The sequence below is a fragment of the Dermacentor andersoni genome, chromosome 6, assembly GCF_023375885.2.
Source record: "Dermacentor andersoni chromosome 6, qqDerAnde1_hic_scaffold, whole genome shotgun sequence".
Classification (NCBI taxonomy): domain Eukaryota; kingdom Metazoa; phylum Arthropoda; class Arachnida; order Ixodida; family Ixodidae; genus Dermacentor; species Dermacentor andersoni.
The window spans coordinates 2,378,246-2,393,112 of NC_092819.1; the positions used below are offsets into that span (position 1 = coordinate 2,378,246).

General features: G+C 46.0%; 1 protein-coding gene across 5 annotated transcripts in view; it reads right to left on the reverse strand.

The window, feature by feature from the left end:
• LOC126521592 (E3 ubiquitin-protein ligase SHPRH) overlaps positions 1 to 14,867 on the reverse strand; it is a 314,627-nt gene that overhangs the window by 158,748 nt on the left and 141,012 nt on the right. For all 5 annotated transcript variants that reach the window (XR_008610294.1, XM_055065743.2, XM_050170285.2 and 2 more), the window contains exon 14: positions 1,769 to 1,942. Coding sequence is in view for 4 of the 5 variants with exons in the window: in XM_055065743.2 (XP_054921718.1) it covers positions 1,769 to 1,942 (174 nt within the window). In the remaining variant the exon portion in view is untranslated. The remainder of the gene's footprint in view (positions 1 to 1,768; positions 1,943 to 14,867) is intronic.

The window sequence follows — 14,867 nt, forward strand, 5'->3', positions numbered from 1 at the left end:
AAAAGAAACATTTTCTTTTTTCATCCCGCAGCCGCTGTCAGTGCAGGACACCAAAACAAAAATGGCGGCCGGAGGAGGAAGCTGAACGCGCCGAACGCGATTATCATTATTTTTTTTCTCGTGAGTACATTATGCACATTAAAACACTTTCTTCCGTATCAGTAATGAATATTATCGTTAATATCAGCAAGTTTGCGACAATAATGTAGCCATGTCCACTTTGAGGGGGCAGAAACAGAGATGGGCGCGCTTAGCTGCCAGTGACATAGAAATACATGGCGGGCATGCTGCGGAAACTGCAGCATTTGTTTTCACTGCTATCCTAATATGGCACGTTTCTGCTAAGGGTGAGCGAATAACTTAGCTGCGTTACAAGCGTTGGTTTATGAATAGGGTACACTTGTAATGTATCAGTGTAAACGTGGCCACTATCGTTGCCAATTGCGATTTATTGCGTGCCCACGAGTGCAGACGAGAAGAATCGAAAGGCGCCCTTTATGTTGTTGTTGACCAAAACCATTATGAAGCCTACAAATAATAAAGCTGAGTTTGGTTGTAGCTTTGTTTTTTTCAAGGAAGTGCGGAAAGTGATGAAAGGAATGAAATGGGGCATCTGCTTAAGAATGCTGGCTGCTTGCAGACCGCTTGGTATGTCTTCAAGAGTGCTTCGCGTAGCATTCGACAGATGGTAAGTGCGAACATCATTAGCAAGACTTGGCACATGACATGTCGCTGCAACAAGTGCAGGGTGCAATCATTACACGGGAAAGAAAAAAAATTAAATTTTGATGACAAAATTGTAGCGTAAGATTATCTTTTCGAAAGATGGTTACAAATCCAAGGTTTTCTTTATTTTTTATTTCTTTTCACCATATACCTTCTCGTTAAGTTCAATTACCTTGTTTGAATAGAAAGTGTTAGCGTTGTCAATATCATATTTGATGCTACTAAATATAAAAAAAGATTATGGTTCTTTTGATTACAACCTGCACTCAGCGCTTTAATGCTTTGTCAAGGGCTAATTGGAAGGCTTTTCGGAATGAAAAAAGAAATTGATAGGTGGTCACTTATATCACTTACTATTGTACCTGCCATAGTTGTCTTTTTACCACAGTTCGTCAAGCACAAGTCTACCTGCATTTCACTGGAAGGTGGAATACATGTAGGTGCAGTGATAATGTTAAAAAAATTCAGATTAGAGCACTATATCATTAAAGTTAGTAGATGAAGCAGACATTTGAAAAAGATCAATGTTTAGGTCCCCCAGAAGTATCGTGGGCAGCTTTGGAGTCGATAGGGTATCTAATAAAGATTCTAGAAGTGCAATTTGTCCTCTGACCCCGTGAGAGTTCTGTGGGTTACGGGAAAAAGAAAGGTATCAGTTCTGATAAAAGGTGATTCATAGTTTAAGTCTAGAATGGTTAATTAAGAAATGACCTCATAAGAAAAGTTACCTTTTACGTAAAGAGCAATGCCCCTCCTCTTTTGCTATTTCTGCAGAGCGTTTAACATTGATAATCTTCAATCTGAATTACATCACAGCGAGTACAGTACCACGTCTCACTGAAAACAAGCACATTGAAATCGTGATTTAATGAAGACAAAAAAAAAAAAAGATTCGCTTCTTCTTTGTTTCTCAAGCTGCATGCATTGGGTCAAAGAAGCTGTGTGCACTTCAAAAAGTACACAATGAACAGTTATAGATTCCATGATTTAACAGGCCTTAATGTCACCTTGAAGATGTTAAAGTCTTTAATCGGCCACTTACTTGTTCCTTTTTTTCTTGCTTGGCCTGAGATGGCATTCAACCGCTGATACAACCTCGTCAGCTGACGGGTTGGCTGAGAGAGCCTTGACTGTGCCGAGCAGGTTCTCCCTGGCTGCCTCCAGCTGCCTCAGCTGGGTGTCTATCACGTACTGTAATCCGTGAGCTGTGTTGAACCTGCAGGCAGTTAAATCATCCCATTATAATGAAGGAAACAATTATCACTCTCGGGCAACAGCACTCTGACCACTGGTCTTGCCTGAAGCTCTGCACATTACAATGCCAGCTGGACAATTCAGCTGCACAAGCAAACTTTTATGGCCAATATAAGTTACAAAAAAGCTATGCCTACTGTGCAAGCTGCACTATTTGGCCAAATGAGTGCTCAATGTGTAAAAAATATGTGTTAATTTATTCACAATATCATGTTAAGAGCACACAAAGCCAACTGTATGAGTACGCAATGCCCGTCTTGCCAAAACCACACACAAAACAGCAGTCACAAGCAGGCTGTCGAACCGAAAAAAATACCAGTTGGGTTTGGGTTCGGGTTCAGTGTGCTATTTCATTCTGGTTCAGTTTCAGTACAGAGAAATAAAAATTGATAACAGTTCCCAAACTGGTTCATTATGCAGAAGTGGCTCACAAACTGGTTCAGCACAGTCAACTTTATCCTGCCCCATGGCAATATGCTGCATAGTACTATCGACTTGTGTAGATGCACAAGTTTCATCAAGAGGAGGCAAAAATTCAGGAATGACTTACACAGATACATGGTAATTTTTATGTAGGTATTGAAGACAGAGGTAATTAGCGAGAATCCCTGCATCTGCATAAGGTCTGCATAGCTTGCACGCTCATTACTTTGCCAACAGAAGAATCTATTAATTTTCCTTTTGCTACTGGTTTTTACTACAGGACTGGTGGTGACAAACTGTGGCATGTGATGCACACTGTCACAGACAGCATGAATTCACATTTTGTAAAGGCGTTCATTAGTAATCTGTGTTTGGGACTGACCATAAGAGCAGGGCACTGACTGCCACAGCATGAGCAGCATTCACGAGCAAAAGCGCTGAAGAGGACAAACCACTATGTCATTCCAATCCTTCTCTACAATTACCCCCGAGAATGAAAAGGGAGCCACCCGGCGACCTAACAGCTTGTCACTATGAGTGGGTCATAGTAGGTCTTGAGACAGTCAATGTTGACAATGTCTTGTCCACAACGGCGCATGTCCGAAGACGGTTCAACGAGCTTGATCCCGTAGTTGACCGGAGATGTGCGTTCGATGACGCGGTACTTGGGCAGTAGTTTCAATGAGAGTCCAGGTGCAGCCGAAGGAACCAAAAGCCACACAAGTGCTCCGGGGACGAACGTGGGTGCAGAGGTGGTGTCAGCGCGAACGCTCTTCTGGCGCTCTTGGTCATTTGAAGTAAAGGCCCGTGTGAGATAGCGACACTCTTTGGCATGTCTGGTGCACACTCGGATGCATCCGGCTTGTATGGAAGGATTGTGTCGATTGTGTGCGCCGGGTGCCGGCCGTACAATAAGAAAAAGGGTGGAAAGCCAGTGGTGCTCTGAGTGGCGGTATGGTAGGCATAGGTTGTGAAGGCCAGAATGACATCCCAATTTGTGTGGTCGGAGGCTACATCACCAAGCGTACATGTCGCCAAGCGTACGGTTAAAGCATTCTGTGAGGCCATTGGTCTGGAAATGGCAAGCAGTAGTTGTGCGGTGCCCAACGTGGCACTCTTTGAGGATGGCTTTGACGACTTCCGACAAGAAGATACGTCCGCGATCGTTGAGCAACTCCTGTGGTCGACCATGACGCAGTATGGTCGACCATGACGCAGAGGCAACATCGTGCACTGTAGCTGCTGGGAGAGCGGCAGTTTCAGCGTATTGTGTGAAGTGGTCAACAGCCACGATGGCCCAGTGGTTACCAGCAGATGTCAGGGGAAATGGGTAATACAAATCGATGCCGATGCGCTCGAATGGCTGGGTGGGGCAAGGTAAAGCTTGCAAACCAGATGGCGAGAGGCGTGGTGAGGATTTTCAACACTGATAATCGGGGCATGAGTGAACAAACTTCTGAACACAACTGTACATATTGTGCCAGTAGTACCGTTGTCTAATGCACTCGTAAGTATTGAATATGCCCGAGTGTGCACACTGTGGGTCAGAGTAAAATGACACACATATTTTAGGACGCAGACTGCAGGGTACTACTAGCAACCACTGGCGGCCATCAGCGGTGCAATTGCGTCGGTGGAGTAGGTTGTCGCGAATGGTGAAATGGTGGGCTAAATGGTTAACGTAACGCACAAGTGATTGGCTGCGCCGATGAATCGGAGAAAACGTCTATCAGCGAAGTGATCCAGTGGTCCTTGCAATGTTCGGAAGCGATGGTGCGAAAGTCGATGGAAGAAACAGCAAGCTGGAATATGGAGCAGCAGGCATTGTTGTCAGGAAAGGGAGAGCGCGAGAGTGCGCCGGCGTCAGAGTGCTGGCGGCCGCTGCAGTAGAGCACGTGGATATCGTAGTTCTGCAGGCGAAGTGCCCATTGGGCGAGACAGCCTGAGGGATCTTTCAAGGATGACAGCCAACGTAGTGCATGGTGGTCCGTGACTACATCAAATGAATGGCCATACAAATAAGGCCTGAACTTGATGAGAGCCCAGATGATGGCTAGGCGTTCTTCTTCTGTCACAGTGTAATTGGTCTTGGCTTTCGTAAGCGTATGAGTTGTATAAGCCACGGCATATTCAGGAAGCCCCTGCTTGCACTGAGCAAGAACAGCGCCGAGGCCAACACCGTTGCCATCTGTGTGCACCGCGGTAGGGGCTGTCTGGTCGTAATGGCGCAAAATTGGCGGAGACATTAGCAAATGACCGAGCTTTGTGAAGGCCTCGTCGCACTCGAATGACCACGAAGTGAAGGGCCCATTGCTTCTAAGTAGCTTTGTCAGGGGCGATATGATGGCAGCAAAACTGTGAATGAAGCGTCTGAAGTAGGAACACAGACCAATGAAACTGCGCAATTCTTTGACAGAGACTGGCTTAGGGAATTCGGCGACGGGAAGAAGTTTGGGTGGATCGGGGAGAATTCCATCCTTGGATACGATGTAACCTAGAATAGTCAACTACCCAGCAGCAAATCGGCACTTCTTGAGGTTTTGTTGCAGCCTTTAGTTTGTTAAACATGTTAGAGCAGACCGGAGCCATTGAAGGTGCATGGTGAAGTCAGGAGCAAAAACAGCAATGTCGTCAAGATAGCACAAACATGTGTGCCACTTCAAACCGCACAGAACTGTGTCCACCATGCGCTCAAACATTGCGGGCGCATTACAGCTTCGGCGCACGTCTGACTTCGTCGTCGTGGCTTGTCCCGACCTCAAGGACACAGCGACACGTCTCTGTTTCCCCACTCACCGAGTGGTCAACGTTGTGCTCACGAGTCTTTCGACGGGCCTTCAGGGCGCAGGCTCCTTTTCTAAGCTAATCACCCTTGAGGAAGCCAGGTGCCAGGCCGGGGGCACGCTTGTTCCCATTACAAGAGTGAGATTCAAACCTGCGACCTCCCGCAGTCGAGGCGAGCACTTTGCCACTCAGCCACGATTGCAAATTACAAACTCAAACTTCTAGTCTGTAGCAAAGAAAGAGGCCAGTATTTGACAACGCATTCAGCCTGCTGCTTTTTTAGAAGCAGGTGACGACATTGATGCACCTGAATGATGAACAAGGATGGGTTGTGCTGAATCATACGTTGATCTTTAATTTGCCCATTGTGCACAGTCTTGCACTGGGCAAGGGCGGACAAAGAAGTCAAAAGCATAAGTCAGCAAAATAAACTCAGACTCGCTCCCAAATTATATTTTTTGCTTAGGGCTCACTTGGGCTCACACTCACCAAAAGTCTACTTAAGTCGGGCTCACTCGGACTCACACTCACCAGAATTCTACTCAGCCGTGCTCACTCAGACTCACTCACCAGAATCAGACTCAGGCAGGCCTACTTGACCTACAGACTTTCGGACGCGGGCTTTCCCGTGAACTGAACCCATCACTGATTAAAAGAGCTTTATACTAGACTAATATATTGCACATGCAGAGGGATTATAAATGCTGAATGTTTAGAAAAAGATATGCACAAGATGGTAGTGGTGGTGGTGTAGCAGCTGGCAGGGTTTGTACACTTTACCACATAACAAGACTATATTGCCATGAAGCTGACTTTGTGGGCTATGCATTTTGCCATGAAGCATTTGTTAAACTTAGCAACCTGTACTGATCTTATCCATGTCTCCATGTGTGGTGCACTCATTTGTGCAGCTGTTCATCACAAGGCTCAGCTAGCACAGCCAGTGTTGTAAGGCAATATCACACAGCCTAGCTGCTATTGGCTGGGAGCAAAGAACAGTAGCCATTTTTTAGATGAAACACCAGTTCACCAGTGTTAGTCCTATAAGCAGAGCCAGTGCTCCTGTACTTGTGCCTTCAGTTAGTTGTGGTCATTTATTTCTGTATGTCACAATTAAACGATAAAGAAAGACCAGCCCTAACTTGCTGTGTTCGCCTGTCCTGACACAAAGTGTCTAATTTCTTCCTCTGCGACCCTGAGTGCCTGTGAGCATGTGCTCATTATGTGAATTTCATTCAACGATTTGCTCCTGAATAACTGCCGCCATCTCCTTCTGCTCGAATTTAGGCTATAAATAGTGATGCTCAACACAATGTTGATTCTAGCTGACAAAGAAAAGTCTGCCTAGCTTGGCTAAACAATGTATAGCAAGTGTTGAAAAATTAGGGCAGAACTCATCTCACTACCACTGTCAACGGTAATGCGAATAGTAGAGCTGCGCGAAAGCAAAATTTTGAGCGCGAAGCGATTTCGAATATTAAAAATTGAGTGCAAATCTAATAGAATATTTTTTTAATATTTTGCGAATCGAATCGAATAATTTTCAAATATTTTGTAAATATTTTTCCGAATACTGCCAGGTTAAAATTATAGATGAAAAGTTCTAGGAAACATGGCTGGAAAAAAAAATCTATTGCAAAACCGATTTTTCGCAAATGTACTTTCACATAGTTGTTCACATAAAAAAGAACAGTCCCAGTGTACCAGTTCTGCTGAATGTATGGTTGAGAGTTGAATTACTTCATGTTGTCATAGAGGAAAGTGAGTTGTTCAACATGTCCAGGATGTGGGCATGCTCTTCTACTGCTGACAAATGCACCGGACACTGAGAACAGGCACTCACTAGACACACTTGTGGCGAGTATGGGTAGGTATCACTTTGCAAGCCGAGCTAGCAAAGGGTAAGCTTTTGCCACTTGCTTTCGCCACCAGCGGCAAGGGCCCTTCTTTCAGTCCAGAATCGCATCTTGCAAGTATCTTTCTATTTCTGCTTCTAGCTGTGAATGCTGTCACTGGCTTACAAGGGTGTCAAAATTTTTTCCACAGTCCTGAGGTAGATTGCACAGCTTCCTGGGCCACAAACATGGGACACTTGTGTGCTATTCGGTACGCCACTAACTTTTTTGTACATTTTCAACTACCAAGTTCTTCATCCAGTTACCCATTGCTCCATTCTCTTGGTACATCACCAGTTTGAAATGAGGGTCCAAGAACATTGCCAAGTTTGCTGCTTGGTCATCTTTGTAGTTGGGAAATCTTGTTTTCAGGCACTTTGCCAAATTAGCAGAAAATACAGATGTTGCAAACTGTTGAGTCTCAGCATTGCTTAGGTGTGTGCGTAAGCAGTAAAGGATGGGTATGAGAGCTGAGAGTGTTGGGTAGCTATCAGCTCAAGCTCCAGCTATGGTTGTTGCTCCTTCAAGAAGTTTCAAAGCAGCAACATACTCATTCATTTCCCTCCATTCTGTTGCTGAAAAGCTTTCAATGTGTTCATCTGCAGATGCAAGGTCTATGGTTATCGCCTCTCAGCTCCACAAGCCTGAAAAACATTGCAACTTCACTATTCCACCTTGTTTCAGCATCTTGAACAATCCAAAGGGGTGGCTTGTTTAGCTTTTCTGGCAACAATTCAGTCTGTCAAGTGCCTTTGGGCTGTGCTTGTAACGCCCAACAATGGCTCTTGCATTTTTTACAAAGCAAAGAAAGGCCTGGGGTCATCTCCTTGGCATTGTTGATAGCCAGCTGCAAGGTGTGGGCAAAACAGGTTTTTTCAGACCAAGAAAGAGCATGCACGGCTGCCCTGATATTGCACACATTGTCAGTGACCACATAATTTGGAAAAGCATGCTCTGGAATGTCCCATTCGGTAACGAGACCTTCAAGCATTGAAGAAATTCTAGTTGCTGTGTGCTTTCCTAGAAAATGCGCAGTGCTCAGGTTGTAACGCAACAGCTTGAACAGGGGGTCCAAGAAATGGCATGTGAGGCTGATGTAGCTTTCATTTTCTCTTGATGTCCAAATGTCAGAGGTGAATGCAAGTGATGCAATGCCATCCTTGAATGCTTTGTGCAGCTCCAGATGAACCCGCTCCCTAGTGTCATCGTACATGTTTGGCACTAGCATGCGAGACAGCATTGTTCTTGATGGTGGCTGATAACCGAGAACTGTCTCCTTCAACAGGTCCTTGAAACCATGATCTTCGACAATTGCATACGGCTGCAAGTCGAATGCTATCATTCTGGCAATCTTTAGGTCCAAGGCGAGTCGCTTCGATTCCTGCAACGTTGCTTTCTTTTTCTGAAAGTATTGACGATGCTTGGTTGACTGGAAGCGGCGTCTGCTTTAGCGGCATTTTGAAACTCTGCATACAATTTCTTATACCACTTCAAATGGTTCATGAGAGTGGTGGTCATTGCTGTTTGTGTCTTCAGTGTGTTTCTGCCTGAGAGGCAGACTGCTTCGGATTGAGAAACTTGTTCAAGAAAGTTCCAAATCGTGCTTCTTGCACCTATGGTTGGCAGGCGCGGATTCGGTTTGCTCTTCCATTGCAACGTTGAGCCTGGCACACAGTCAAAGGGGAGAAAACGAAAGTATGTTCGCTTAACGTTTTCGTGCGGGACTCCGTCAAGCTAGCGTGCACAGCCAAAGGTGCGAAGATGAAAGTACGTCACGTAACGGCATGCACTCGTAGAGCCAACCCGCACGAAGTTCGAGGAAAGCACAATGGCACAGCAATTTGTGCAAGGCTCTGTAGCACTAGCGCGCACAGACAAAGGCATTCGCACGGAACTCTAGCTACTCTGTTAGCAGCGTGCACTGCATCGCTCATAGCCATTGCATGAAAACAAAAGTATGCCAGTAGCCGCCGTGTAAAGGCGCAACGTTTGCACGGTACTAGGAAAAATTCTATTTCCGTCGTTTTTAGGGTGATGCTAACGGAATTTTATTTCACCGACTGGTTTTGCGGCACCACAAGATTACTCAAGAATAACACTTTTCGAAATGCCCAGAGCACGAGATCTTGCTTCGGTTGGAAATTTCGGAGTTCTACAGGGTCTAATAAGACCGCAGTTGTCGCTACCCTACGCAGTTGTCACCACTCTTTGCGGGACTTGGGAAAAATATGCAGGTTTTCTCAGTGACTTTGTGCAGAATTTATTTCGATAGCGCACTTCGTTCGTGCCACTTACAGATTAAGCAAACCTAAATTTTGTATTTGAACAAGAAATGAGAGTTGTGCAATAAATTTGAGTTAGTGACGAACGAGTGCGCATGCTTTTGCTGGCGTGCAGCGAAAACATGCATAGCGATGGCAATCAGCGTGAAGATGGCTAAAAGCGCCAAAAATAGGTTTGTACACTTTGGATCTTTTTGCGCCGAATCAAAACGATGTACGGCATCGCATTTTTGGCAGTGTGTCTTACGTCACAGCACCCACCATGCAATTACAGACAGATGCTGCGTTCCGCACTTCTCTGAACAGTGCGCTGCCGCGCCGAACTCAGCGTCGGTTTTCGGTGGCGGCCTTCAACCCTTTCGCTAGATAAGGCCCGACGAGGTTCGTGGCGAAAATTGGGCTAGTGTGCTCCATTGAAAAACATGGCGATTTGACTCCTGGCATATGAAACCAACATATTTATTTTCCGAATGTTCGAATAATTCGATCGAATAGTTCGAATAGTAAAATGTGGCACGGATCGAATCGAATAGCAAACGCTATGCGAAAAATATTCGAAAGTTCAAATATTCGCACACCCCTAGCGAATAGCAATCAAGCAATGTAGCGACAGATCATATTGCTGAAGTCACATTTATTTTACACATGTACTGATAATTCTTCCGAGTTTTGTTGCTTGGACTATATGCCACATATCTAGACATGTCCCACTTTGCTATGGCACTTGCTTGCCAAGGTCGCGCATCAGCATGGAGGCATGATGACGACCATATGACGCCGATGCAGTGACGATGAAATGATGAAGGAATGATTTTGATCAAATGACAAATGCACATAACAATGATGGCATGATGACAATGAGATGTAGATTTCTAAATTATAGTGATGGAATAATGACAACAACATGACGATGATGACATGAGGACAGTGAGATGACGACCGTATGGTGACAATGGGGTGATGATGGTGGTATGACGACAACCAGAAGTGGGAATGACGACAATGGCACGACAAAAACAGCATGACAATGATGGTATGACAAAGAATGCATGATAGCATGTACTATGTGACAACGCAATGACGAGGATGGCATGACAACGGCGGCATAATCACGATTGAACAACGACAGCATCATTACGATAGAATGACAAAAGAAGCCCACGATAGACCCCGAAAAGTGCACCGCTTCTTCGTGTATTGCGGGCTTTCTTTCGAGCTTGGGGAAAATCTTTTATGACATGAAAACTTTTACATAGCACGTATTGAGCAACAGAAAGGTGGATCACAAATTTTTCAATATGGTCTACAATTTCCTCCTTCACACTTTTGCTCTGAATGTAATATTTGAGCAGTTGATTAATTAGTAATAACTAATTATGTAATTGTGTATAACCCTGTATACACAATGCCTCATGACCTCGAGCGTACCGGAATCTTGGAAGAACGCTAACATAATCCTAATCCATAAGAAAGGGGATGCCAATGACTTGAAAAATTATAGACCGATCAGCTTACTGTCCGTTGCCTACAAAGTATTTACTAAGGTAATTGCAAGTAGAATCAGGAACACCTTAGACTTCTGTCAACCAAACGACCAGGCAGGATTCCGTAAAGGCTACTCAACAATAGATCATATTCACACTATCAATCAGGTGATAGAGAAATGTGCGGAATATAACCAACCATTATATATAGCTTTCATTGATTACGAGAAAGCGTTTGATTCAGTCGAAACCTCAGCAGTCATGGAGCCATTGCGGAATCAGGGTGCAGACGAGCTGTATGTAAAAATACCGAAAGATATCTATAGCGGCTCCACAGCCACCATAGTCCTCCATAAAGAAAGCAACAAAATCCCAATAAAGAAACGCATCAGGCAGGGAGATACGATCTCTCCAATGCTATTCACAGCGTGTTTACAGGAGGTATTCAGAGACCTGGATTGGGAAGAATTAGGGATAAGAGTAAATGGAGAATACCTTAGTAACTTGCGCTTCGCTGATGATATTGCCTTGCTTAGTAACTCAGGGGACCAACTGCAATGCATGCTCACTGACCTGGCGAGGCAAAGCAGAAGGGTGGGACTAAAAATTAATCTGCAGAAAACTAAAGCAATGTTTAACAGTCTCGGAAGGGAACAGCAGTTTACGACAGGTAGCGAGGCACTGGAAGTAGTAAGGGAATACATCTACATAGGACAGGTAGTGACTGCTGATCCAGATCATGAGAGTGAAATAATCAGAAGAGTAAGAATGGGATGGGGTACGTTTGGCAGCATTCGCAGATCATGAACAGCAGGTTGCCTTGGTCCCTCAAAAGAAAAGTGTATAACAGCTGTGTCTTACCAGTACTCACACATGGGGCAGAAACCTGGAGGCTTACGAAAAGGGTTCTACTTAAATTGAGGACGACGCAACGAGCTATGGAAAGAAGAATGATAGGTGTAACGTTAAGGGATAAGAAAAGAGCAGATTGGCTGAGGGAACAAACGCGCGTTAATGACATCTTAGTTGAAATCAAGAAAAAGAAATGGGCATGGGCAGGACATGTAATGAGGAGGGAAGATAACCAATGGTCATTAAGGGTTACGGACTGGATTCCAAGGGAAGGGAAGCGTAGCAGGGGGCGACAGAAAGTTGGGCGGGCAGATGAGATTAGAAAGTTTGGAGGGACAACATGGCCACAATCAGTACATGACCGGAGTAGTTGGAGAAGTATGGGAGAAGCCTTTGCCCTGCAGTGGGCGTAACCAGGCTGCTGATGATGATGAATCATGTAATTAGGTGTACACAAGACCACCAGACTTGTTCCAAGCAATGGCAAACAACATTACCTTGGTTATGTCCAGCTACTTGGCTCTTGCATATTTTTAAGCTTTGGCACATGATACGTGGGTCACATGGTATATATATGTAAACGCACAGTTGGCCAATATTCAGGAAGAATTACCGTATTTACTCCAATCTAAAGCACACCTTTTTTCCGATAAAACAGGTCCAAAAATTGCAGGCGCGTTAGAATCGAGTACGACCCTAAATCCGGGTTACCATATTGCCATCGGCATTCGAAAAATGGCCGCCTCATACGCGCTTCTAGCTTAGCTGCCGTAGCTTCCTCCATGTGCATACCTCCATGTTGTGTACCCCAGTCTTTCTTTCTTTCTTTCTTTATTGTTTCCTCAGACACATTCTAAGAGGGGGCGGAGGCTGAAGGCGACAGAGCACCTGACAAGGGCCCCAGCCCCCTTGCACAATATACACAGACAAAATACATCAACAAAGTTCAGTAAGACAGATATCATAGGTTCAGACAGTGGGCAATATTAAAAAGGGGGACAAGTCACCACTCGAATATAAAGTCAGCAAATAATTGGTACAAAATATTGTCACGTGGTGGTGACGTTAAGAACACAGTAGCAATACTGTGAAAGGCAAAACTAGATTTTTATTGGGCGAACCTCTGCCCACAAAACAGGCTACACTTATAGCACAACGAAAGCGGCGAACACAGTCGGCGATCGTCGAAAATCTGATCAGCGGGTCAAGCGCGTTGGCTTTTATACAGAATCGTCGAATGTTCCAGACTAATCGTTGGGACCCACGTGCCTTCCACAAAGTTCTACACCATTTGCGTCAGGCGAATAAATCAGATAACACAAGGTTCGGCGACAACAGACTGCGGATGAGAGCATCGATAACTTTCCAGAAACTTCGGATACATCCAAGCGCGTCCCGTGCTGTGCGATAAGATTTGTTAGGCGGCGAAACGTGGTCACCCGATAAATATAAGTACACGTGTCAATACCCCCCTCTTAAAAAGCATCGTCCCGATGCTACAAATATAAGACAGCGAAACACAAAAGGACACTTATTAAACATAAGTAACAAAACAATGAAAAGAAATCAAGTCCAAAGGTCAGTTACGCGAAATCCCAAAGTTCGTCAACGCTGGTAGTACGGCTTGAGTCGCACAACGTGGACAATTTCAGGTCGTGAGCGGCGCCGCTGTGACAGCGAAATGCTGTCTGGCACGACCTCATAGTCCAGTGCGCCAATACGTCGGATGATCTGGTACGGTCCGAAATAGCGACGCAAGAGCTTCTCGCTCAGTCCTCGTCGGCGTATAGGGGTCCAAACCCAAACACGGTCACCGGGCTGGTACTCGATAAAGCGTCGTCGGAGGTTGTAGTGTCGGCTGTCGGTCCTCTGCTGGTTCTTGATCCGCAGGCGGGTGAGCTGTCGGGCTTCTTCGGCGCGCTGGAGATAGCTAGCGACGTCAAGATTTTCCTCGTCAGTGACGTGCGGCAGCATGGCGTCGAGCGTCGTCGTCGTATTCCTGCCGTAAACCAGCGTGATCTGTGTTGTTTCTTGCACCGCCGTGTTGTAAGCGAATGTTATGTACGGCAGGACGGCATCCCAGGTCTTGTGTTCGACGTCAACGTACATTGCTAGCATGTCGGCGAGGGTTTTCTTCAGGCGCTCCGTGAGACCATTCGTCTGCGGATGGTAGGCAGTTGTCCTCCTGTGACTTGTCTGGCTGTATTGCAGAATGGCTTGGGTGAGCTCTGCTGTAAAAGCCGTTCCTCTGTCGGTGATGAGGACTTCTGGGGCACCATGTCACAGCAGGATGTGCTCGACGAAAAATTTCGCCACTTCGGCTGCGCTGCCTTTTGGTAGAGCTTTAGTTTCAGCGAAGTGGGTGAGGTAGTCCGTCGCCACGACGATCCACTTATTCCCGGATGTCGACGGGAAACGGCCCCAACAAATCCATCCCAATCTGCTGGCATGGTCGACGAGGAGGTTCGATCGGCTGTAGTAATCCTGCTGGCCTTGTCGGTGGTGTCTTGCGCCGCTGACAGTCTCGGCATGTCTTGACGTAACGGGCGACGTCGGCGGTGAGACGCGGCCAGTAATACTTTTCCTGTATCCTCGACAGCGTCCGGGAGAATCCGAGGTGCCCAGCGGTTGGGTCGTCGTGTAGGGCGTGCAGTACTTCTGGATGCAGCGCTGACGGTACAACAAGAAGGGTCTGCTCGCTGCTGTTTAGTGAAGTCTTCCGCGCTTATTATTCCAAGGAAGGCGTCGTCGTCCTCGTCGTCTTGCGGCGGGGGATCGATGGGGGCGCGTGATAAGCAGTCGGCGTCGGAGTGTTTTCTTCCGGACTTGTATATTACCGTGACGTCATATTCTTGTAGTCTGAGGCTCCACCGGGCCAGCCGTCCTGAAGGGTCCTTTAAGTTAGCTAGCCAACACAACGCGTCATGGTCGCTGATGACTTTGAATGGCCTGCCATAGAGGTAAGGGCGGAATTTTGCTGTAGCCCAAATGATAGCGGGGCATTCCTTTTCAGTCGTAGAATAATTGCTTTCCGCTTTTGACAGCGACCGACTAGCATAATATATCACCCGTTCAAGTCCGTCTTTCCTCTGGACTAGGACGGCACCGAGGCCTAGGCTACTGGCGTCAGTATGGATTTCAGTATCGGCGTCCTCGTCGAAGTGTGC